This window comes from Monodon monoceros, unplaced genomic scaffold (assembly GCF_005190385.1).
Source record: "Monodon monoceros isolate NGI ecotype Baffin Bay Population unplaced genomic scaffold, NGI_Narwhal_1 Super_Scaffold_8, whole genome shotgun sequence".
In the NCBI taxonomy this organism is placed as follows: Eukaryota; Metazoa; Chordata; class Mammalia; order Artiodactyla; family Monodontidae; genus Monodon; species Monodon monoceros.
In genome coordinates this window covers 67151046-67178147 of record NW_021703785.1, presented here as the reverse complement: position 1 = coordinate 67178147, position 27102 = coordinate 67151046, and the positions used below count along the sequence as shown (strand labels likewise).

The 27102-nt window shown below is 40.5% G+C and overlaps 1 protein-coding gene across 2 annotated transcripts in view; it reads left to right on the top strand.

Moving 5' to 3' along the window:
* RXFP2 (relaxin family peptide receptor 2) overlaps nt 1-27102 on the top strand; it is a 60176-nt gene that overhangs the window by 20941 nt on the left and 12133 nt on the right. The window contains exons 5-15 of one of the 2 annotated variants that reach the window (XM_029210253.1): nt 717-788; nt 8768-8839; nt 9413-9484; nt 11086-11157; nt 12227-12298; nt 15193-15264; nt 16873-16944; nt 20269-20340; nt 20448-20519; nt 22634-22705; nt 26429-26658. In XM_029210253.1, the coding sequence (XP_029066086.1) occupies nt 717-788; nt 8768-8839; nt 9413-9484; nt 11086-11157; nt 12227-12298; nt 15193-15264; nt 16873-16944; nt 20269-20340; nt 20448-20519; nt 22634-22705; nt 26429-26658 (950 nt within the window). The remainder of the gene's footprint in view (nt 1-716; nt 789-8767; nt 8840-9412; nt 9485-11085; nt 11158-12226; nt 12299-15192; nt 15265-16872; nt 16945-20268; nt 20341-20447; nt 20520-22633; nt 22706-26428; nt 26659-27102) is intronic. The other variant, XM_029210254.1, reaches the window with a different exon arrangement.

The window sequence follows — 27102 nt, the reverse complement described above, 5'->3', positions numbered from 1 at the left end:
TTATATATTAGCAAAATCATAGAAATTCCCTTTAAAACCACCAGCCATCAGAGAACTCTGCATGCGTCTTCTCCAGGGAAAAAATGTTTTAAACACTGTATGTTAGATTTGCCAGGTTATCGTTTAGCTCACAAACATCTGTGGCCTGGAGTTATTTTCAATTTCCAATTCATGTATTATTACTAATATGCCAGTACTATACAAGTAAAAGTAAAAATTTGAAAAAAAAAGGAAAGGTACTCGCTTATTCTATCTCATTTTAAATAGTGGTAATTTGTCCAGGACTTTAAGGTATAAAAGATCCACGAAGCTAGCTGTGACATAATTGTGCAAGTTTTTCTGAACTCTGCATAAAAGTTTTGAAAGCCTCAGAAATTTGCCTGTGGACATATCATAATTTGGGCATGCATGAGTTGGTTAGGATTTTTGTTGTGTTTTGTTAAATTATCTAGAGAAGAAAAAGTTAAATCACCATAGATGTTCCAGTCTATTATATTGCACTAACTGGCTAACCTTGTCAGATATTTGCAAACTGCTTTAATTTTGCTTTATGGACTTTTCGTTCTCACATGAAGGTTCTTATTTATTATGGGCATTTTCAAACGTGTGTGACGTAGTATGGAGCATCATCAAATATTCTCAAGCATGCAGCTTCTAGGGAAGAGTTTGGTTGGTCATAAAATCCATAATAACGTTTTCTTTCCATGTTATTTTAGGTCTCTTAAGAAAAACAGTATTCACAGTCTTTCAGATAAAGTTTTCATCAAATACACAGAACTTAAAAAGATGTAAGTAACTATTAATAGTGTTTTTATGGGAAAATCTATGGGATGTTTTGTTTAAGATGTTTTTAATCTAAGAGTAAAATGAAGTATAAGGTTGATTACCTTTATCATTAAAGTTATTTTTCTAAATGTAATTAAGATTAGACAATAAAGCTTTGAACAGTATGCTTTCTTTCCATTTCATAATTTAAAATAACAACTGGTTTTACTTAAACCTTCCGTAGAGAGTTAAACTGGATTGAGCATCTCAGTAAGAAAATACATAATTCCACGGTTTTACTCCAGATCATTTGGAAAATGACATTGCCGATTCAGAGGCACTAGATGCACTTTTTAACCTGGAAGAGTGTTAGCATAGACAAGAACCATCGTTTAAAACATACAATGGTAGGATATGGACTGTCTCCCAGGACAAAAAGAGCAAAAACACGATCTTGGTGAAATCGGTGATATTAGCATATCTGAGGAAAGAAAATAACAAATAGGACAAGGTCAGCCATGAGAAACAAAGTGTCAGGATGCTTCCAGCATCATCAAAAAAAGAAAACCAGGATCTGAGAGATACAATCCCTAGAGATAGTCTCTGTTGGGGGGCAGGGATGGATTGTGCATCTCCACCATAACTCCCATGAACTTCACTGTGACACTGTTCATATCAAGATGGAGAATGTCTTTGGTTTGATTCCCTGCTCATCAACCAACCTTATGATGACTAATTAACTTCCTAAATTATTCATACTAAAGCATCTGGGAGGTTACCTTGGATGGGGAATAATAACATTCTAATTAGTGGAATGGAATACATCCTATTTAAATAAAGCAATTAGGGAATTCCCTGGCAGTCCAGTGGTTAGGGCTTCACACTTCCACTGCAGGGGGCATGGGTTCGATCCCTGGTCGGGGAACTGAAATCCCACATGCTGCACGGCGTGGCCAATAAATAAATAGATAGATAGATAGGTAAATAAATAAATAAAGCAGTTAAATACTCAACCTCTTGAGAGTTTGGTTACTCTGTGTCAGTCCCTCTGAGCCTGAGTCACTCTGGGATAATGGAGAGGTCAACTTTCTGCGCTTGCCAAGGTGGTCATTAGACTAGATTAGAAAATTAGCAAGACAATGTTGTAAGGCCCCTAAGCAGTACCATCATCTTACAATTTTGCCCTTTAACATTCAGAATAGAAGGGAAAGTTTCTAGAAATGTGATATATATTAAAATCCAGGATAAAAAATAATCTGATCCTTTGCTGATACTGGACAAACGTATTTGGTTTGAAATGCCATCAGCAGTTCTGTGCTGCTCATGAATTTAGGTACAGACTCCCTTATACAAGAAAGGAAGTCCCTGAAGGAAGTCCATTAGCGAGGAAAAATCTTGTGTGAACATAGAGAATCATGCCTGTGTTTGATTGTAGCCTCTGTGATTCAGTGAGCTCCTTCTTCTCCATCCTGGAGAATGTGGTCCTGATGTTATTGTCCCCTGGAGTAGCTATGCATTGGCTCTGGGGTTCCAGATTCCTCTAGAGAAGAAATCTTAACTATACTGCTTCTGGTCTTACTGGAAATGCTTAGAATCACAGCCTGTTCATTTTCACAAATCAGTATTGTCCTTGCGCTCCCTGAATAATGCTGAAGGGAAGAAAACTAAAATAGCCTAGCAGAAAGGAAGGAAAAATATTCATGCTTTAGAGTAGCTGTTTAAAACTGTTATCTAGAGTCATAGAAGTCTTATGAATTCCTAATTAAGTCTTCTCATTATTTACGAGGTAACTAAAGTCTGCAACAGTTAGATGACTTACCTAAGATCTACAACTAACTAGTAGAAGAGCTAGAATTTACAGCCCATATCTTCTGATGCCCAGTGCAGTGTTTATTCTACAATAACCAGAAACCTAGCGATGGAAAGAAATTGCTCTAGCATCTAACTGAATCTTCTACCAACACATACTCTCCTGTCCCACGCAGGACTCCCTTCTATATCTTTTGCCCCCGAATTTGGGGAAAGCTGACTTCTGGGGAGGCAGAGGTATCACTAGAAGGTTAAGCGAGGAGATTTAAGATTCGACTTCACAGGCCAAGTCCTTCCCTGGACCGCTGATTCATAGCTTTGTTCTGTGCCAGGACTTCTCTCTCGGTGTCTGGTAGCCCACTGAAGGGAAGAACGTGGAAGCGCTAGTGATAATACAGGCCCCAATTTTCCCTAGTGAAAAAAAGCAGAGATTTTTTCCCACCAGATCAGCTGGCAGTTTCTCCAGTTAATGTTGAATTTCTCCTAAGCCTGAGAAAACTTAGGTACCACATCATAACCTGAGTACCACTCAGCAGGGCTTCTCTGAATGCAAGCTGTTATTTGATGCTTTCCAGGCAATTTGATTCTCCCAGAGACTCAGAGAGAAAAAAATTACAAGACCCTTATCGATAAACATTCACCAAGTGTCTCTTAATGCAAGGCACATCAAGGGGGATTAAACGCCATTTCTTACATCCATCTACCACTTTTTAAAGTTGACAAAGACTTCCAACGTTTGGAATTCTCATTTGGACTTTGACCCTCAAGGTCTGTGAGGTAGGGCAGACAGCGTCAAGTTCCTTTCAGGAATGAGGAAACCATCCTTGGGGAAGAAAGGTGGTTTGTCCAAAGTCAGCCAGCTGACAAGTATTAGAACTTGGCTTCAAAGCCAGACCTCTGACTGTAGTCCTCTGGAAGTCCACCCACATGGGCCAATCTCAGAATATTGTTACCATCGATGAAAGTGTCCAGAAAACAAACTTTGGTTTCAAAATAACCGAAGTTCTTTATAAACATTATTCAAATATCCTAAAGCAGTTCATAAGCCCAGCAACTCTTCTTTAAATCTCCTTCCCCTCCCCCATCCCCTTTTCATACCACTCAGCTCCTCCCGTCACTCTCCGGAACCCGCAGAAAAATCTCCCCAGTGTCAGCAAGCCCTTGTCCTGTCCTGTCCCTTTTCTTCCTGATCCTGCATTACAACAGTCCAAACAACCAACGTAGCAAAACACAAACCATCCCCAGGAAGAGGTGTCAGGGGAAGGAGGAAACTAGATGGACAGCCCCAGAACTCTTGGTAGAGACAGCAGGAGGGTAAAAGCTGGCCAAGCCCACATGTTCGTTCATTCTTTCAACAAATATTTATTGATACCTATGAGGTGTCAAGGATATAGCGGTAAACAACACATATGAAAAGCCCTCTCCTCAAGGAGCTCAACTTCCAATGGAGAAAGATAAAAGTGCGTAGTGTGTTAGATAGTGATTATGGGGGAAAAAGATAAACCAGGAAGGGAATTAGGAGGTGCTGAGGGAAAGGAATTTCAAACGATATGCGAATAAACTGTCCTGTCACATAACTCTACTACCTCCCAAAACATCTGAAAAGCTCCCCATGATTCTGGGCTTTACCCCAGGAGACTGATCAGAACACACCCGGTAAGTCTTCTATGTAACTCCTCTGATATTCAAAGCTGGCCATTATCACCATGCACCCCGCCACAGGTTTCTCCCCATGCAGCCTCGAATCCTTAACTTCTTCCCCAAAGGGCCTGGTTTCAAATCTGTTTGTCACTCTGTATATGGTCACCTACATATTCCTTACGTGTAGTATCTAGAATAAATGTAATATTATCACTTGTATGACACATACAAGGGCAGAACAGGGGGAAGCTAGCAACCCTTCCTTTCTAAACTCCTTATGCCCTAAGGTTACATTTGTTCTTTTTGTGGCTACTTCATACTCTTAACTCCTAGTGATTGTGTCTCTAAAATCCCTCATCCTGTACCATATGCATAACTGACAAGTGAGAGCTTCTCCATCCTGTACTTGTGCGCTTAGCACCTGAGAGCTAGTTGTGACACTTCAGATTTATCCCTGTTCAGTTTCACCCTGTTAGATTCAGCTTTTCTTACCAGACTAGGAAGATCTTTTAGGCTCATCCAACAGATTCACTCTTCATCCCAGCACTCTGTTATCTGAAAATAAGATGAGCCGTCTTTACCTAAGTCATGGAGCAGAATATTGAGCAGGACAGTGCCAATATTCTTTATTTTGTCTATAAAAGCATCATAAAACCACTTAATCAATGCCTGGTAGACATATAAGCAAAGTCGACCACACATTTTTATCTGATCGGTCTTTGAATGAAGAAAATCAGGTTGGTCTGACGTGCCCTGTTTTTCGTGAACTGCCCTGTTCCTGTTCTCTCTGAGGTGCTCACGAAGCAGCATCAGAATATCCTGTCCTATGACCTCGCCCAGAACCAACTTCAAGCTCATCCAACTATAGCTTTTGAAATCTACTTACCTTTTGGAAAATCAAAACGGCATTTGCCCCCTTTAATTTTCCAGCCACTCTTCCTTTTTCCAGATTCCATTGATCACGACTGAGTGTACGCATTTTCAGTGTTTCTCAGTTTCTAGGAGAAATTGTCCAAACCAGAGGCTTTAACTCATTTTGATTAACTTATTCTACCATTTTGGGATTTCACTGCCACAATGCTGTATCCTATTTATTCACTTCAGTCCTGAGATCACCTGCGTTGACCAAGAAGACAAGAACAATGTAGGAGTTGAGAATTTATATTTTTTTATTATTTCATGATAATATAAAACATGTCCCACACAGCAGGCTTGGGCTTTTCCTTAGCATTTTCTTGTTTCCAAAATATAACTAGAAATTCATTTCTACTGCCCATTATATTCTTCACTGTCTGAGTTTTGAACATGTCTTAGGTCATTCTTTCAATTATGATTCCATTTTGTGAACCCCTCACCTTCATCCTTGGACTTTGAAGAAACCCCTTATTACCATCCTATCCTCTTCCTGAACTGGATGGTCCTCTGGCTCTCTCCTAGTACCATGTACCGCCACTGCCAGCACCCCTCATTGTCACATACGCTGAAACATATATGAGGATCAGTGTGCGTTTGTTAAAGGAATGATGTGTAGGACTAACACACGGGGCTAAAGAGAAGGTGGGGCGCATCTTCAGCAAGGAGGACCAAAAAAGCATAAGCAGAAACACTCAGAGGATGTTAGGAAGAGAGCGACCAGGGAAGTTTGTCTAAAGGAAAAGAGTTCCCACAGGAATGATGGAGTGTATGCTGGAGAGGTCATTGAATCATGATTGTAGGGCCTTTGAACGCTAGGCTAGAGCATCTGGGCTTTATTCTGTTTGACCAAGGAAAAGACATGCATGAATATGTGTTTTAGATTGTATTGAGCTTATAAAGTTGATATGCATCTTTAAGTTGTATTGGGATATCTCCTAAGGGATCACCCAATTTAACGTCAAGTGCGTCTCCGGTCTTGCATGCTCTAAATATTCACAGTGAAATTAAGGTCATTTAGGCATCCAGAAAAAGAAATTCCTAAGTCAAAATAAAATGTTAATTGCTAGATGAACAGATGTCACTTATCTGAATGCTTTCACTAGCGATCAGTTTATTCTTTTTAATATTCTTTTAAGCTTTCTAACATTAGGGGGTAAGAAGCAATTTAAGATGATCTTTGAGAGAAAGAAATAAAATACAGTTTATGAACTTGACCATAGTACTTCATCACTGCTACCACGGAAACCAACAGCAGTTCCTCTCCTCACTGTGACATAAATTTTATTTAAATTAGGAATTCCTTCTTAAACTGGGTTCCTGTTCAACGCAATCATTGGCAACAAAATGTAATTCAAGGAGTCTGCCTGGCTCATGAATACAAAATGTTGCATTAAAAAAATAGCCTATAAACATGCATGCCATTAAAGCATTTATTTGCTTTAGTTTCAGGTACATAAATTCCTGGCGTTTCTGCTTGAAAAGTCCTGACAGCTGAAACAGCAGGAATTCATGAACCAGTAAGTTATTCTTAGAAGAACCATTCAGTGTAAAGTATATCAAACGGGCTCATATCTCAGCTGTGAAGAAAAAGAGGACACCACTTGCCAAATTGTCATGTTTCCAAATTTCCCCTCATATTCACCAAGCTACTATTCTGTAAAGAAGAAAGCAGATACTGAAAGATCAAGTTAAAAAATTCAGCAGCCTAAGTCTGAGATGAGAGACCTGGGACTCTAGTTCTTCGTGGGGTGCCAGCAAACTGGCTAAATAGAAGACTAGAGCTTCTTTATTATTTAAGAAGTTGGAGTCTTAACTGGTGTCAGTGAAGGCAGATAGACTGAACATATCGGGTGAGTCGTGCAGATCAAAGGCACAAGGTCAAATTCACAGTTTACAACTGCCCCCATCTCTTCAAGATTGACAGCGTGTAGGTAAAATGCGCAGTGCACTTTTGACTTAATTATCTTAAATGAAATGTAAATAACACTAGTTAGGTAGTAAATTTTATATTTAAGAGGAACTTCAAATATGTAGATTATGGTATTATATTCTTTTTCTATTTTCATTTGCTACTGTAATATAATTCACCATATTAATTTTCATTACATCACTCTAAGGGCTCTGAAAATGCTAAAACAGATATTGATATGTATGGGTTCATTCTATTCATAGCAGAACTTTAAAGCAAAAGCAGAATTTATGCTACAATGTGAAGCATCTCCTTACAGACATGTTGCAGCAGGGAGAGGGGGATGGAATGGTATGAGTTCTTACAGGGTTTCAAGTTTACTTTGTAGAATTGAAATTGTTGCTTTGTGTGTCACTATAATTGTAATGCATGTGCTCTGTATAAGCAGCTTTTCCACATGGTGGTACACAGAGAAAATGACAATATTTGTTCAATATTTGGGTTAAATATTCAATATTTGTAAAATATTTGGGTTCAATATTTGGGATAAAAGATGGGTTTGTTAATAACTGGAAGCTAATCTTGGCTTTCCTTTGCCACCTTGTGGGCTGAGGACATCGATATCCCAGCACAGCTACAACGCAGTCATGACTCAAAGGCTGGGAAGCTTCGCTGGGAATAATTGTGGTGTAACAAAATTCAGAGTACAGCCAGCTGCTGAACAAGCAAAAGATCTACCAGTAGTTTTGCAGTGAAGTATCACAACAATGAGAAAGTGTAAAATATTTTAGGAAGCAGTGGCGGTCCAGTGGTTAGGACTCTGCACTTCCACTGCAGGGGGCATGGGTTCAGTCCCTGGTTGGGGAAACTAAGATCCCACAAGCCACGTGGCCAAAAACAAAACAAATCAAAACAAAACTTTGGGACCCAAATCAAATCAAAATAAGAGATAGGGAAGCCACTCAGAAGATTATGTAGACATTAGTTACTATTGATAGCGTGAGTATTTCCTGCCTAAAGTTCTTTAGAAAATATGAAATCAAGGCTAACCTCCCATCGTATTAATATACTGAGCACAGGAAATGGAAGTTGTTTGCTTAGATACTCCTGAAAGTGCTATTATTGAATCCATACACTCTTGCTAGATTGCTTCAGCGGTTAACTAGCTCATGGCCCTGTGGGCTGAAGTTGGTACACTGGCCCCAGTTCAGCCACTGACGCCATTTGCGACCTTGAGCCCCTCTCTGACTAGCCGCACCCTTCTCACTCTGCATCTTGAAACAGAGCGAGACTTGCCCTCATCTCGTTTCGCGGGAATAGAGTGAAGAGAAGTGAGGAGTTGAAGGTGGAACTCTGTACTGAAAGAGCGAGAAAGCTTAGCAGTGAGAGCCTGGCGCATCTCACGTGGTGGGCAGCTCCTGCGTGTCACAGAAGGGCGGCCACCAGAACGCCAGTTTGCAGAAATAAGACTAGTTCTGTCCCCACACACAGCATACTGGACCTCAGTGGTTCAAGTCAGAGATGTTGGGGTCTCATTGCATGGGCGCTGTCAGGACAGCAGGCACAGCTAGGCTCACAGCCTTCTCTCATTGGCAGTGCTTCTACCTCCCAACATGAGAATAAGACAGGACTTTGTGAGCCAGGTGCACAAATTGTCTTTAGGTGAAGAAACAACCTAACAAATACATGAACCATAATCACATGGCTCTTCTATCTTATTCCTACCAGATTCCTTCAGCATAATTGTATTAGACATATATCCAGGAAAGCATTCTTTGGATTACATAATCTGCAAATACTGTGAGTAACTTCTTTATGAGTACGATATTAAGTAACAATTAAAAGGGTAGAATGAATGGTACTTTTTTAAAGGCTCGACTTTGGATATAGAGAAATGGGAGAAATAAGTTTTCACAAAGTACAGGGTAATTAGTTATTACATTGAAAGAACGGCTAAAAAATTCCAAATTTTACCCGAAGACAGGTATAAGGCTCTCTTTAATCTTGTCTCCTCAAGTTTGGGTCCTTTCCACAAATAGAAAATATATAACTTACCTATACACTTTCTTAAAGTGTTAGTCTACTAAGGATGTGACCAAAAGGACAAAAGCAAAAATCACCTCACATATTTATTCTGCCGTTACACTCTAACGTAATATAATATCCCAATACATTGTCTTTGGCGACTTTCCTGGTCCTGACCCTGGTGCTTGTCTCACTGGGCTTTGGGTTATCTGTATCTCCTGCCTGTTCTTTGATCTTCTGGCCTCTGCTCATCCAGTAGGGTGCTTTCAGAAACAGATGTCCAGTAATTATATGTGACTAAAGCGGAGTATTAAGTTTGCCTCATTTACTCACCCGTGCTATTTGTAGATATCTCAACCACAACTGCATTACAACTCTCAGACCTGGAGTATTCAAAGGCTTACATCACCTAACTTGGCTGTAAGTATTCTAGCTTTTCCTTCCCTCGGATCACAGTCCTAATGATAGTCATCAAGGCTCATAGTTTCCATGTGTTTATGTATCTTGTTTATTATACTTATTTTTCTGCTTGTCACATAACCTGGAGCATGTTACCCAAGCAGTTCAGATAATGGCTTGCCAAATGGTGGTTGTGTGAAGAGAAATCACTGCTACGTTTTTTCAGGTGACCTCTGCGCCCAGAAGTCGGCTTGCTAAGTCATCCATCCACCTGGTGTTTACCTATAGCAGGGTGTTTCAGCCCAGCTCTACTGGCATTTTGGCCCAGCTAATTCTTTGATTGTGGGGGGGGGGGCGTGCATTTTAGGATGTTTAGTACCATCTATGGCCTCTACCCCACTACCCCACTAGATGCCAACAGTACTCGTTCCCAGAGTTGTGACAATCAAAACTGTCTCCAGACAATCCCAAATATCCCTTGGGGGAAAGAGTGCCCTCTGTTGAAAACCACAGACCTAGAAAGTAAGCAAGATAAGGCCTTTTTTGATTTCCAGAGAATTCATAGAAAAGACTGAAAATATGTGAGCTTGTTGTGTTTCATCACTTATCAAGCTGAGCCACCAGCTCCATCCTAAGGAGTCTCACATCAGAGATCTGTGTTTTCATCAGGAAGAATGAACAAAGGGCAGTTAGAAGGCTGTGTCAGTTTTCCCATTTTCTGTAGGCCAGCCTGGTCTAGGGGAAAAAGCTAGGACCTCAGCTGTATCCAGATCCTTGTGTATGCCATGGCCCCATGCTTAATGTTGCAGACAATTTTCATGATCTTCCTAGGCCTCTTTTTCCTCATCTTTATAATCATTCCTTTTTTCTAAGAGGGATGTTGTGAGAATTAAATCATATAACATATATAAAGTGTCACATGCAGAATGCCTGGCATATAGTAGGTGCTCAGAAGGCCCCTTCTCCAAATCCTACCCTCAGGTACCTCTGAAAGTAAGAGGAAATGGTACCTGGCTTCAAAGGCAACGAGAGAAAAGAAGGCATATTTCCTCTTATCTATTTTTTTTCTAGGAAAATACCATATAGAATTAAAAACAGTGATTTGAATTTATAAGTCTTTTCACTCTTTCACCCTCAAAGCTTCAAATAAGTTTGTTTGCATAGGCCCCACTAATTACATCATTTAAACGCCGTGAGACCAAGGAACCATTTGTGATTTCCTAAGAATTTTTTTTCATTCATTTTTCATTCGGTCAATCAGTAGGTCAAAGCATTTAGGGAGCCCATAATCAGCCAATAGCTAAGTGCAGCTTGTCTGGACCCAGGAACCCAGAGGTGAAGGTTCTTAAGTCCAACGGGAGGTGGATACAAGGAGCAAAGACCATCAGGATGGACGTGAGAAATCCTGGGATGGGGATTATGGGGGTTTGGAGGAAAGTGCTGCCCCAGCCACGGGGTGAAGGAAAAGCTCTCTGGGAAGAGCCCTGAGCCAAGTGTGGACAGACAGGAAGGAGGAGAGCAGGTGTTGGGGGGAGACAGGATTGACACGGCCTTTTATTTCTTCCTGGTTTAATTTCGCAAATGTATGTAACATTGGAAATGTTTGTGATATGTTTTGTCAGAATTCTAGATGACAATCCCATAACCAGAATTTCACAGCGGTTGTTTACTGGATTAAATTCCTTGTTTTTCCTGTAAGTATTCATCTACCTTTTAATCCACCTGTCTATAAATTGCAATGACATCTAAAACTAGCTTACAAAAAGAGCTTTAAGAAAATCAAGCCCCCTAAAATTTATACTAGTCAAAACCTTTCCTGTATTTCAAGCCACAATTACTGTTGCTACTTCCTGTCCATGGCTCATGATATATTTTAAGCCGACTAGTTCAATTCCTTTTGATCTCCTTTAATTCCCTTTAGTCCTAAGGCATGTTCTGTTTTGTTTTTTTAAGGCATGTTTTTATTTGCAGTGGTTCACCAAAGATAGTATTCATTTTTATCTCCTTACTACATTTAAATTTGTTAGAGTCTTCCAGGAGTTCAGCTCCAGCTACATTTTTAACAAAGGAAAATGTGTCTTTGTCCAGCAAGAGTAACTGAAAATTCCAAAATCTTTGTCTTAGCAACTAAGCTTTTCTCATAATTACATTTTCAGTGTTTATTAATATACTGGGATGATTTAGCAGCAGGGGATTATTATGTTCCTTTACAGTTGATCATACAGCATCATCAATTTTCCATTTGTGAAAAGGGACCACAGTATCATAAATTAGTCATGCAGCTTAACGTGCTCATGAGTTGTTTTCTTCCCCAAATGCCTCCCACTATCACTTCTTAGATTTAATGCAGTTTCCAATGTGGCCTTTTAATATTGTAAATGATTAACATTTCTCTTAAAATGAAACTTTGGATGTGTGATGCTGGAAATGATTGCAAATTTGAAGTTTACAAGAAAAATTACCATGAACTTCAAAATTATTACCCAGTATATACTTTTGTTTCATCTCATAAAGTCAAACTGTTTCATATTTATTCTTAGGTTATGTATCACACTTATGCATTCATAGTTTCTCTGACATCTGCTCCCTTATCCATGCCACACACATATCTAGAGACCATTTTGAAGAGGTAGTTATGTTTGTAGTCTTCATCCTGATATATTGATTTTAGCATACAAGTTCCCAAACTGTGGAAATAGTAAAAATACTGTTCTTAAAGTGGCATATCATTTCGTTTCTAATTAATCTCTTCTTTGTGTAAAGGTCTATGGTGAATAACTACTTAGAAGCCCTTCCCAAGCAGATGTGTGCCCAAATGCCTCAACTCAACTGGATGTGAGTATGCACTTAGCAGCTAATTTGTTATTCGCCCAGATTCAGGAAACTAGCCCTGAAGTTAATTCACAATTACACAAAAAGCTCATCTCTGCTTTTCTTTCTAAAACCAAAATCTGATCATGTCACTTCCTGGTTGAAACACCTGGAAATCTCCACGGGTGTGAGGGTAAAGTTCAAGCCTCCCAGTTTAGCACCAGAGACCCGTTGTCCTCTATCCCTTACTCCACCTGGTCTCTTTGCCAGCCCCTTCTCCTCTTGTGCCTTCCTTTCAGATACACCAAACTACTGCTCCTTCAGTCAGTTCCCTGAACACATGTTGTTCCTTCAACTTGAAAGGTCTTGCTTTTTATTCTCCAACATTTCTTTCAAAAGTCAATTTAAGCGTCACCTTCAGGAAGCCATCTCTGACACACCCACCAGTTCAGTGGCTGCCTCTGTGCCCCGATTACGATAGGAGAGCCTCCACCACGCCTCCCCTCCTCCCACTGCACCGCTGTCTCAGGGCACTGTCATCATAGAACCATCTGTTTACCTGTTTATCCCCTACCGTTCAGTAAATTCCGTGATTTTATACCCAGCACAAGGATCAGCACATAATAGTCCTCAAAAAAAACTCTGTAAATGAACGTGCTAAACCATTTCCACTCCTTGGTAGCTTTTGACCAATACACATTTAAGCCATTCATTTGGTTTCACCACCACTACCCTCCATTCCACCATGTTCATATTCACGGTCTCCTGAGACAGGCAGGATTGGCACAGGAGCGACTTCCTGTGCTGGGAAAATGCCGGTTGTACCGTCCCCCCAGAGCTCTCCCCATTGTCAAATCAGGGGACTCAATACCCGTAATATGATAAAATTTTAGTACCTCAGCTTTGGATCCTCTCTGAACTAGCCTCACTTGTTACAACACTATTAGATGACCTTGTGTTTATTTACTGACTTAAAAAAATTATTTACATACCTGTTATCAAAAGGCTTTTAAGGCAATGGGGGTCTCACGTAAGTGTGCTAAATGTTAAAAATGAGAGTGATGGGACTTCCCTGGCAGTCCAGTGGTTTAGACTCCATGCTCCCAATGCAGGGGGCACGGGTTTGATCCCTGGTCAGGGAACTAAGATCCCACATGCCGTGCAGAGCTGCCTTAAAAAAACAAAGGTGAGGGGGGGAAATTGATGATCTGAAAAACATGAGAATAAAACTCATTAAGAATAGGTGGGACATACTTAGAAACTAAGCAAGTACATCCACACAATGGGAAAGCAACAGGAAGGAGTAAAGTTAACAGAAAAATATCAGGCCTCCAGCCTGTACCCATCCCGTCCCCAAAGTGGGCATCAGCAACGAGGAGGAGACCAGGAGGCAACATCCAAGCCCTGGGTTCTGGGGACACTCATTTTCACTCTAGGCTCCCACAGGCACGAGGGAAAAAATAGACACTCAGTGAAAACATGTCATTAGCAAGATTGGCTGATCACAAATGAGAGCTGAGAGGTCAGACCCAAATCGCCCCAGTTCAAAGGCAGAAAAAACCCCGCCTTGGCCATGCTTCTCCTCCCTCACTTGCTATCAGCTAGGACTGTTGCTCACAACTGCAAAGTGTTACGAGATGTAAAAACATTTTCCCTATTCTACTGAACAATATTTAGACTTTCAAGGGACTACACTGTTTATTATTTGCAATTGCTGTATTTTAAGAGTGAAAAAAATAGTTGAGTTCCTGCAAGACCTCCAAGATGGCTTTAAAATAGGATTTTAAAGGCAATGACAAAGGAACTGGTGATATTAACGTGAACGTGAGAAAGGTTCAGGGGCAGCAAAACAGCTATTGTCGTGTACGGGAAGCCTGTAGGAAGCCAACGGTAAACGGAATGAGGAGAGTTGGCAGAAGAGCCGATCCTTTCCTTCCTTGGCACTGCTGGAAGCGGCCATGTCAGAGTGTTCCTGAGGTTGTTCCCTGACGATGTGGGTGCTGCTGTCATAAGGTTCACCTTGGCAGAACGTAATCTCTCCACCAGTGCTTCTCCAACGTCAGCGTACAGCACAGGCAACGCAAAGACTTAGGACAGACCGCTGGGCCTCAGTCCTAGGGTTTCTGATTCAGTGGGTCTGGGGTGGAGCCTGGAAATCTGCATTTTGACAAGTTCCCAGGTGATGCTGGGACCCAGGACCCTCTGAGCAGCACTGCCCTCAGCATCAGCATCACGGAGGGAGGTAGAAAGAGCCGGCACTTGCCTTCACACAGCTTGGGACTCGCCATCCTGACTCTGGCATCCAGTATTTGGTAGACAGTTTGGCCTGAGTTTCTCCTGCAGCAAAATAGAGACACAAATATCTACCTGACCCTGGGGGAGGGGAGGGGAGAATATAGCGATCTACAATGCCACGACTAAGTGTCTGGGCATTAGATTCAGATGGATCTGAGTGAGAAGGTCAGTTCTACCCCTCAATAGCTGTGTGACCAGAAGAAAAGTAAATTTCCAAGATCCTCGGATTCCTCCTATGTTAAATGGGAGGTAATAATGCCAACTTTGTAGGAGTGTGTGTTATGCACTCAGAACAGTACCTGACACTATAAAAGCCCAATAAATGGGAGTCACTATTATTATAGTACAAATTTTATGCTAATTAATAGCATGGTATCTGGCACAGAGACACATTCACTAAATGGCGGGCTGCCCTTTCGCTCAATTTTATTAAGTTCTAACACTAATTAGAAGGGGAAAAAGATGCAGAATATTAATTATACTGACCCTGCAATAACTAGGAGGAAAGCCTAAAACTTGGAATAAAGTAAAAATAAAGTTCAGAGCTGGTATATCACCAAAAACTGCCTTTAGACATGATTTGTGCAAAAACATTAAAAATGTTTTTCCTCCATGCCTTTTAGGGATTTGGAAGGCAATAGAATAAAATACCTTACGAATTCCACCTTTCTGTCGTGCAATTCACTCACAGTGCTGTAAGTATACAATGTAATTCAGTAAATGAGAGGAAACCCAGTAGCTTTGGAAATCGAAAGAAAATATTGGCAAGGAATTTTAAAGTATGTTTTGTTTACAGCCTTGGTCTGAAACTGCAGTACTAGAAAATGTACACATGGATCTATTGACTTGGATGGTAGGGCCAAGCCTTATGTTTAGCTGCCAACCATTTAAGCCTCCTTCTTTCTGAGGGCAATCATCATTTCTGTGCACTCTCTCTGCTGAACTGGTGCCTAACCCCATGGTCAACAAGGAAATGAGATAATGTATGTGAAAGTGGTTACTGCTAATGACACTTATCACTTGATGTCTCTCTCTTTAAAGAAAACAAAATTTTATGCTAAAGAGAAGAGCCTCTAATGTATTCTGATTGGCCAAAGGTTCTGCCTGGTGATTCTGATTGCTGACTGTGTTTTTTATGGGGGCAGGAAGGCAGATGGATCGGTTAATTGGCACATTTGCACTGGTAAGCTTAAAAACACAAGAATGTGCTTTTGTTTTCATCATAGTTCCCCATATATAGTAATGTTTGTTGCTTGGATGGGTGGTTGGAAAAGAAAAATCAGAGCACATCCATTTGTAGTAATCGAACCACTTTTCTCCAGCAGACTAAGAGATAAGGCTGTTGCCAGGTTGCAGATTTATCAATCAGATTGAAGATTAGCATATTTAGTAAGAAAAGAGGCTGTCCCACATAGGAGATGCAAAGAGTTTATTCTTTGTCTCATGGATAATGATAGAGAACACTGGAAGATAAACAAATACCATCCACGCCTCCTATTTGCCGTACTCGGGCCTCTCACTGTTGTGGCCTCTCCCGTTGCGGAGCACAGGCTCCAGACGCGCAGGCTCAGCGGCCATGGCTCACGGGCCCAGCCGCTCCGTGGCATGTGGGATCTTCCCGGACTGGGGCACGAACCCACGCCCCCTGCATCGGCAGGCGGACTCTCAACCACTGCGCCACCAGGGAAGCCCCACGCCTCCTATTTTATAACACCATGTAGCTTTTGAATCACCTTCATACTCATTATCTCATTTGTTTACACCCCTGTAAGGTAGTTAGCTGACGACCCCCTCTTTTTTGCCGTTTGTCCTGGAGGATTCCATTTCTAGACAGAGGAAATGTAAAATCACTGTTCCCCCACCAAATTTAAAATTTGTTTGTGGCCCAGATGGGGTTGGTTCAAGCTTTGCTCTTTTTCTGGACTTCTTCTTATAAGGAATGTGCCTTACCCAAAGATCGTCTCAAAGCCTTCACAGAACTATTAACAGGGTCCAAATTTGACATTGCGTGTGTGTATGTTGGGAAAGAAACACTTTCTAAAGTAATCAGAATCCAAAGGAAGTGCAGCTCCGTAAGCCACACTCAGCAGCTCAAGTTCCTTCCGGGAGCATGTCCTGGAGAGAGCCTATGGGTACATCCTCTGGAAGAAACGCCTGCCTGTGTTCCACACCAGAGCATGCCTTGCTTTGAGACTTCAAAGGAGGCTTATTAAACTACACGTGGATCAGTGGCATCTCCCAATGAGAATTGATTACTACAGCAGACACAGATCAACAGTGCTGACTCTTACCATGTCTTACAGGTTTCTGCCTGGAAATCAAATTGATTTTGTTCCAGAGAAGACATTTTCTTCATTAAAAAATTTAGGAGAACTGTAAGTAGCGTTGTCTACTAGGAAAATATGATTTTGCTTCTTCAGGATTACAAATCTAAATGACTAGTGAGACTGCTTTTCATTAGTGGCAATCAAAATCCTGTAGACTACTGGATATTCAAAATCAATTAAGAAAACCAACATTATCCTAAAAGCAAATTAAAAATCAGACAGTGGACTTAATATGGATTTAGCCTACTCTAATTTCTCTGCCCATTTTCTTTGACTGATTTCATACATATGTGTGTTTGGGAGTAAATGAGTTTTCCATGGCTCCTTAAGCTCAGGGATTCTCCTCTCTAATGTCTGGAGTACAATTAATTCTCAATCCATGCTTGCTGAATGAATAAATGACTGAAATAATATTAATCAATTATAACTAAACAAAAGAATGAACATGCTTATTATCCCTTAAGATATTATAACTTCCAGAGCAGATGACGCAAATAGAAATGTCTAGAAAGAGGCTCATTGCAAAATATTCAGAGAGCTCATGTACATTTCTCTGTTCAAACATATGTTGTGTAGATCTAAACCTTTTGAAAATCATCTGTCTTGCTATTAATTCATCGCTACCTGCAAAATGGTGTATCATTGGCATTTAAAACTGTCTGTTACATTACAAATAGTGGTGATTAGGGTAGAGATCTCCTCCTCCTGATCTGAAGTCTAAAAAATGGAAATTAATTTCTTAATCACCTTCTCCCCCATTCTTTATACCTTGCTTTGAAATCCAGAAAGGACTGTGAAAAGTAGTTCAATAAGAGGAATTTGAAAAACAATTCACAAATAATTAAGATAATTTAATCTAATGAATGAGTATCATAAACCAAATCCACAAATATTTAAGTGCCTATAATGTGCAAAGCACCGCATTAGAACTAAAATATTATCATTCTATGGCAAGAAATTAAAGACAGCTCACTCAGAAGACCTCACTGCTTTCTCACAGGGGCATTCCTGATCAGACCTTGGAGGATGGATACAGATTTGGGTTACGGGGGTGGAATGGAGGAGTAGCCCAGGACAAACAGGAGTGTGTTTTTATACAAACTAAAGGAGACAGTGGTATGGAGTCCACATTCTGAACATTTTCCTAATCCTCTTCTTATACTACGCTTAGGCAAAGCCAACCCCCTGCCCCCGCCAAATAAAAGAGCCTAAGTAAGAGACGCTACCTTTCTTCTTTTAGGACCACCAATAATTCATTCCAATCCAGATAGCACCAGTATGCTAGAAGAAATTCAGAACTCAGTAGAATTAACTTGAACAAGGCATTTACGTTTCTTAAGTTTACAAAAATGTTAGATAATTTTACCGTGCCCTCTTGACCACAAACCCCTTCTGGAGAGGAATAAGCGCTTAGATGAGGCCACTCAGATCCTTTTCGCACAGAAGACTACTTTATTTTTCAGGGTAACACTTTGCAGGACGTTCTCCAGGTGTACAAGGTCATCGTCATCTTGTTTTGTTGTCACTCTCCCTCTGATCTGTGCACAGCCGTGGCTTTCTTCTGTGCCATAACCCACTTGTGCTCCTTGCATCCGGAGCACCAGATCAGAACACCAGCTGGCAGGCTGTCTACACTTGGATGTCATGACAGTCCCTCAAAATCTATTTGTTTAAGTTAATTTGCAGATGACCCTTACCCCACAGCCAGCTTCTTCCCCTAGGTTTGCCTGTCTTAGTGGAATCTGCATTCTTTCTGGCAGCCTGGCTAGAAGACTGTTCCCTTTCCTTCTCACTCTCTTTACACTTGATGTCCTATCAGACCGTAAACCCTGCCAGTGCCTCCTTCAACCCGTATCAGCTCTCACCTGGTCCAGGGTCACAGCCTCCTGCCAGGTCTCCCTCCTCTGAATGTCTGGCATTTCATCCTATCTTTCATTCTTCGAACAGAATTATCATCCCATAACCCAGGGCATATGTTCCCACTGTCCTGTTTAACATTCTCCTTCCTTGTTGCCTGCCATAAAGCAGAGTCCTTGACATAATTCTCAAATGTTAACGTTCAGAAGAATCACAAGGAATGCTGGCTTTAAATGCATGTTACCAGCCTCCCTTCCAGAGATTCGGGTGTGATAGTTCTGGAGTGGCACCAGGAAAGTGCTCTTATTATAAGCATCTTCCTTGTTTCCGATGCCTGAACTGTACTCTGGGAAATACTGCCTTGGAATGCATTCATGGCCTTCCCATTTTGTCTCCAGGCTCTTTTCCAGGCTCACCTCCTCTACATCTCCCCATCCTTTCTATCCTCCACCCACGTTGGACGACTTGCTGACTCCTGGAGATGTCGCTGACTTCCAAGCATCTGTTTCTCTGGTCCTGCATAATCCTCACTTGAAAATCTGCTCTTGTTTGACTCCACCTATAAAAATCATCAAACTTTGCTCAAACGCTTCCTAATTTCCCAGGCCAAGTTTGATGATTCCTTCCTCTGTTTTTCCTCTGTACTTGTGTAATAACACTTGTTTCATAATCTAGTTGTTTACTCTAACTGTAAGCTTTTTTAGAGAAAGAACTAAGTCATAGTTATTTGTCGCTCCCATATATCCATCAGGAGCACCAAAAAATCAAAAATAGATAAGATCTTTTGTTTGACTCCTAGGCGATTTCACATCTGTTTCACTTTTAACATCTTTTCTGGCTTAGAGGATATTTTGGACCCTTCAAGATTCCTGATTCCTTCTTATCCTGACAAATCTCTTTTTCCCATTCTGTAGGGACACTGCCCTGCAATTCTTTCTGGATTGGACAGCCCTATTATATTTAGATCTCAATTCTCAATTTCTTCTAAAAATGAAGTACCATATAAAAGTAGACTAAAAATATGTGAACTTATCCATTCAAGATCATCTGGGCAGATATTATGTGGTCAAAACTCTCTTAGTTGGAATGCAAAATAAGTGGAGACATAGGTCTTGATCTCAGAAAGCTTCTAATGTAGTTGGATAAACAAGATATCACATACATGAACCGAATAGGAATCACAGAAACAGTGAATGGTTGAAGGTACAAAGAGTACCTAAAACAGAGGGAATTAATCAAAGTAGACATTGAAGCCATGTTGGGAGTGTGTTGGGGAGGGACTGAGAGGAAATTCCAGATGGGAACTGGATGAGCAAAATGTCACCTATCTGAAAGCGATGGAAGACATATCCATTTGGCTGACTCACATGACTTTGTTGGGTAACAAGCTATCAGTTTGGTTAAACTGGATTGTATTTTCTGTTACATCAAATGGGATGATGACAGTTGTGAGGAGTGATAACTATGTCATTTATTTCCAATGTAATTGCTTTGGGTTTTCACTGTCACCAACAGGGACCTGTCTAGCAATATGATAATGGAGCTACCACCCCACATTTTCAAAGACCTGAAGCTTCTTCAAAAACTGTAAGTCCTTCTTCCCACTGTCATCAGATTTAAATGGCAACATCTTGAGTTTCCAAAATAATAATATCCTCATGCTTCTTTCCTCCTCCCTTCTAATGGTACAAAAGGAATCTGTCGTCCAATCCTCTTTTGTATCTCCACAAGAACCAGTTTGAAAGTCTTAAACAGCTTCAGTCTCTGTAAGTCAAGTGTAACCATATGTTGATTATAATTTTAGTGTGTGTGCTTTACCTAGGACCACATTTATTTTTAAACAGGTATTTGACACACAGGAGAGCTTTTAATTTGAGCATGCATCCTCAGACAGTTGTTAATATGATTACCATCAAGTATGTACCGAATGACAACAAAATCTCATTTTTTACCATTCAGTGTGTGTCAAGACCATTTCTGTGTTTAAAGCTACATATAGCTCCTTCCTGAAAACAGGATTCATATGGGAAAATCTCTTACAGTTTTCACAAAGAATTAAATTTGCAATAGTTTTGTTACTAAGCAGTCGGTAAAAACAAATAGCAAATTATATAAGACTTCTCTACTTTTTCACTTTTTCCCTTTCTTCTTTCCTACAACAGTCTACTTATACCAATCCTCAGAGCATGCTTTTTACTTTTCAATCAGTAAGGAAAATATTATCCCATAAATATGAACATTCAGACAATTAATATTGTTTAGTATTTTAAAATTTCAAACATACTAGATTTTAAATGGTCCCAAGAACTCTGCCAGTTGTTCTTTGAACCGCGTGGGAGTTCCTCTCCCATGAATAGCCATTGTTGGTTAAAGTTTGGTTTTCTTTTCCCCACAGAGTGCATATTACTTTACCTCATCCCAGCCCAAAGCCTTTCTTCATTTAATTCCAAAGACCAATCCTTAATGTCACTTTTTATTCTTGCGAAATAGTTTTCTGTTGGAAATTAATACAAGATTTAGATTCTCAATAGATATTAGTGAACATCCAGTGATGAAAAAGACTTGGTTCCTGCTCTCAAGAAGCCGTAAGATGTGGAGAAAATGATCTTCCCTTCACTCACTACGTACTGAATTCCGAAAGGCAAAGTATCAAGTTACACATCGTGCCTTTCTGAAAAGTCAAAGTAGTAACTATTTACCCCATACTTCCCTTTCTTCATTTCTTTTCTTTCTTTATTGTCCCATTTTCTTTTCTCTAAAGATTCATTTACACATTTATTTTACAAACATTTATTAGCCACCAACTTAATCATAGCACTGTCTTGGGCACTCAGTATATAGTAGCCTCTGCTCTTTTGAAAACCACAGGCTATTCATCAAATAATCACATAATCCATGTAATGGTAAAATTGTGATAAGTTCAGGAGAAGCTAGAGACCAAAAGAAAGAAGGGGGGGGGCGGAATCCTTTAAAAAGGACTCCAGAGTTTCCTGCAGGAGGGGCCCTGTGATGATTCAGTGGTAGAATTGTTTCCTAAGTCTCATTTCTGACCACCAAGGTCCTCTATAAAGGACTCAGTATGCAAAGGAAAACTCAGAACCTTGTCCAGAATTCCTTATTCATATTTGCCCAAAAGAAGCTGAGTGAGAATCAAACGTCTTTCAAAATAAGCCTTTAAAAAGCAAAAGGTTTCTATCTTTTTAGATTATCCTCTTTCCGTCTATGTTTCCTGAGAACATGGCAGACTCCCCTTAATTCATGCCATCCTAAAGTGTCTTCTAAGAATCCATATTTGAAGAAGCTTCTGGATAAATGAGGAGTGTTAGGGGTTATCATTGGAGCCCTGTGTGGACATTTTATGGGGTTGGAGGAATTACAGGAATTGTGCTTCCCACTGTTGTCTTAGAAAATGATTGTCCTGAATCGGAGCTCCTTTGATTATTGCTTCCATGGTTTTCTACCTTAAAGATACATAGGCCAGGAAGAAATTACTGTGTTTAAATCCAGATTCTGACAAAACTCAGGCTGATAATATCAAGTCCTGTCTGAAACCCTCTAACTCATATTTCGTGGTTTATAAAATCAAACTACAGAGCCAGTTTCACAATCATACAAATCACAACTGTCGTTTTTAAATCAAAGAAATGAATGAACGTGTTTTATTAGAAGGTTGTTCTGCGTATGGAAATGATAAATCAGCTCCAAGTTACCGGAGGCATAAATAGAAATGGCAGTTTTCTAAGACAGTTTATTGTAAAATTTTCATCCTAATTTGAATTTATAACAAGATTTTAAAGCATGGTTTTTAAGATTGACCAAGAATACAATGATTTAAAAGTTAAATCCTAAAAGCATGAAGCCTATTGTGCATATTTTCCAGAGACCTGGGAAGGATAGAGATTCCAAGTATAAACACAGAAATGTTTCAGCCCATGAAGAATCTTTCTCACATGTACGTATGTATGAAAGAATGGGGAAAAAAGTATGGTGAAATGTTGCCGATGTTCTCTTTTAAACTGTCTGATGTATCACTGCAATGTGTTTTTTTTTTAGTTAATTAATTAATTTATTTATTTTTGGCTGCATTGGGTCTTCATCGCTGTGCGTGGGCTTTCTCTAGTTGTGGCGAGTGGAGGCTACTCATTGTTGCGGTGGCTTCTCTTGTTGCGGAGCACGGGCTCTAGGCGTGCAGGCATCAGTAGTTATAGCACGCGGGCTCAGTAGTTGTGGTGCACGGGCTTAGTTGCTCTGCGGCATGTGGGATCTTCCCGGACCAGGGCTCAAAGCTGTGTCCCCTGCCATGGCAGGTGGATTCTTAACCACTGCACCACCAGGGAAGCCCCTGCAATGTGTTTTTATGCAAGAAAAGTCTTTTTATTGAGAACTTTTTAATTTTGTCACCTTTGGTCCCTGTTCAAATAGAGCTCAATATTATGATGTGCTGATATGAATGATACTTCTCTCTGGAAACATGCTGTTTATCCAGTTGAGGCCCAATAAGAGATTAGGGTACCAGAATGCCACATATGACACAAGATGAGGTCACTGGCTAATGGTACTCAGGAGACCTGGAAACATTAATTCACCTCACATGAGTGAGCAGTCAGCTACTCTAAGTTTTGAGCCCTTAAGAGGAAAGGTGCTATATAAATTCCAGGTGTTGTTTCTGTTACTGAGTGCACTGCAAAACGGAGGTAATTAATCTTTATAGTAGTTCTGATAAGTCACGTTAATATATTTGGCTAAAGTGCACTGTGTAAGTTGTCTTAATATAGGAGTTTATGACATGATCATTTGTTTATCAACTGTGTAATCTAATGTGTTCATGACTTCAAAAATCAACCATTGTTATCCACAACAATAGGGAGGATTCGATGTAAGATATCAAGTTGGGATCAGCAAGGGGCTGAAATGGTTGGTGTGAAGGAGACCTTTTGGGAGAATATTTTGTTTATGTCTATGCAGTGGGTGTGATTACCCAAAGACAAGTATTTGATGTATATCCACATGGTTTTCATAACTTCTCTTTCTGTGGCTCTAGTAGATAAATATTTCATAAGGTTATCATTTCCTTGCTGCAGGCAGAATGTGAAGTCTCCTTAGAAAAGAGAAATTCAACCTTTGTAGAACTTGATGGAGAAGCTGCTGCTTTAAATATGAACCGCAGGTTGAGGTCAAGAAGGACCCAACAATTAACAGAAAATGTGTGAACTTAGTTACTTCCCTACTAAGTGACCTAGCGATTCTTCTTTCATCTTCCTTGCCCATCATTTATTGAAACACGTCCACCTGCCAACCAGCGCCCTGGTCCCAGTGGGAGGAGAGGTTGGACCACCATAAGCTACTTAAGGGCAGGGATAGCCTTCAGTATCTCTGTGTGACATACCCAGCACTAAACCATGCATCATTCATTTGCCATCTAACAAGTATTTGTTGAGTACTTCCCTCATGCCAGGGAGAACACAGGGATGAATGGGAGAGAGAAGTGTCTGCCTCACGGAGCTTCCATTTAGCTTTGGGAACCAGAAAGTAAACTAGTTAACAAATTAATCATTAAGAAATGCTGGGAAGAAAAGTATAGCAAGATAAAGGGAAGGAAGGAGGATGTAGGTAGTTCACCTAGAAGTCAGAGATGTGACAGTCAGGCAGCCCTGAGTGGAAGGAGACAATTCTTCCTGGAAGATTCTTCCAGCAAGAGAGAAAAGCAAAAGCACTGCACTGAGAAGGGGGTGAGCCTGGCTTGTTTCGAGGATTAGAAGGGAGCTGACGTGTCTGGGTGGAGTGAGCACAGACAGGAAGTGCTGAGGCAGATCAGGGTAGCCAGGGGTCCAATCATGGGAGGCCTGGAAGCCGGGGCAAAGTAAAGCTTTCTTTTTTTTTTTTTCCCTGCCTCTCTTTTTTTTTTCAAATTTTCTTCTACTTTATTTTTATTTTCACTTTTTTACTGTGATATAATTGACATACAACATTATAGTTTCCTGTGTACAAGGTAATGATTCAATATTTGTATATATTGCAAAATGATCACCACAGTGAGTCTAGTTAACATCCGTCACCACACATTGTTACAAATTTTTTCTTGTGATGAGAACTTTTAAGATCTACTCTCTTAGCTACTTTTAAATATACAAGACAGTATTATTAACTATAATCACCATGCTGTACCTTATCTTTCAAATGTTTTTAAATTGTTGTATTATATTGAACGTCAGAAGTTTTTAAAAAGTGCAGAGGATATAGTATTCATATGTTGAGAACATTGGCTTTTTAAAATAAAACAGTTAATTGCTCTTTTAATTGTATCCAATGGAATTTTTTTTACCAAAGCAATTTTATCTACATATATAAATGTAAAAAATATATAAACAAACTTTCTTTAACTTGCTAGTTCAGCAATTGACTGGGCAGATGACAAAAAAATATTAGATGAAGAGAAAAGAACTAAAAGAGGTGGTGAACGAATATAAAAATAAAATGAGTTTTATGGGAGAAAATCCTAAACATAACAGGTTTGGAGAATGGCAGTAAACCAAATGATCTCCCCAATTCCAGCCCTTCAAGATTCCACACACTTAGACCATAAACACATTGATCACAGACAGGCCTGTATTTTCTCTGGAAATGGAAATGGTCTTAAGTCCTTCCAGGCCCTGTTAAGGAATCTGTGTTTAAGGCAGCTGCTTCTCCTCCTCACTTCAATGAGACTGAATTCTCCTAGTCTCAGGGGCCTTCCCTTCCTGCCTGTATCAGGGAAAAGAAGGCTAGTTTAAGTGAATATACTTAAAACTAAGTACAAGACAGGAATGTTTTATTTTGTTTGTTTTGTTGTTGTTGTTTTGCGGTACGCGGACCTCTCACTGTTGTGGCCTCTCCCGTGGCGGAGCACAGGCTCCGGACGCGCAGGCTCAGCGGCCATGGCTCACAGGCCCAGCCGCTCCGCGGCATGTGGGATCTTCCCGGACCGGGGCACGAACCCGTGTGCCCTGCATCGGCAGGCGGACTCTCAACCACTGTGCCACCAGGGAAGCCCAACAGGAATGTTTTTAGTGAGCTACTCCGTGGGTCCCTTATATCCCAAACTGAAGCCCCTGAATGTTTGCTAAAGATCAACTTAACAATGACAATCTACTTTTTTGTAATACCCTAGACAATCACCCAAGGTGATGTGGAAAAGTAGAGTCCTGGAGATTTCCCATTCTCATGTCCTCCCCGACTCATCTCAGACAAGCCACAGCATATACCTATGTTCTTTAGGTTCTTCACCTTTAAAGGAAGAACACTGCCTAGAGTAATGTAATATTTAATGAAGAACTCTGTAATTACATAATCACTACTAAACAAAAATAACCAAGCCTAGGGGCTTCCCTGGTGGCGCAGTGGTTGAGAGTCCGCCTGCCCATGCAGGGCACACGGGTTCGTGCCCCGGTCCGGGAAGATCCCACATGCCGCGGGGCGGCTGGGCCCGTGAGCCATGGCCGCTGAGCCTGCGCGTCCGGAGCCTGTGCTCCGTAATGGGAGAGGCCACAACAGTGAGAAGCCCGCGTACCGCAAAATAAAATAAAATAACCAAGCCTAGTGAAGCCACATACCTAACACAGCTGCAGCCCTAATAGGACTGCAACTGTCATTTCTGTGTCATTGCTGTAAAGTGACTCTTTTTTCCCTTTGACTTTAGTTATTTCAAAAACTTTCGATACTGCTCCTATGCTTCCCATGTCCGAATATGTATGCCCTTGACTGACGGCATTTCTTCATTTGAGGACCTCTTGGCTAACAATATCCTCAGAATATTTGTCTGGGTTATAGCTTTCATAACCTGCTTTGGAAATCTTTTTGTCATTGGCATGAGATCTTTCATTAAAGCTGAAAACATGACCCATGCTACGTCCATCAAAATCCTTTGTTGTAAGTATGTTTCCTATATAAATGAATTAAGGATATCTTCGGAGAGCTGTGCTCTAGATTATATTGGCATTCAGCAGATGGCGTTTAATATGAATTATATATGCTGGGCAGTTTTTTTAAGTATGAAGGTACTATTGTTCTCTTTGGCTACTCTTTTCTGGATTGCATGAATCTGCAGTGAGTTATGTCTTCGAAATGGGGTAACAGGGAGCCGATGAGTTAAGGGATGGATTATAGAGGACAGGTTGTGGGTTACAGAACTATGTTTTGTTTAACCTTCAATTGCAATAGCATCCATGCTCCTCAAGCCCAGAAAATTATTCCTTTTATTAACTATGTTAGTAATATTTTTTACTGTTTAAAACCTAGACCCCCCCCATACCTCCGCAAATTATCTTCCCACCACCATTTTTTTCAAAATTGTAAAACAAAGATGCAGTGTAG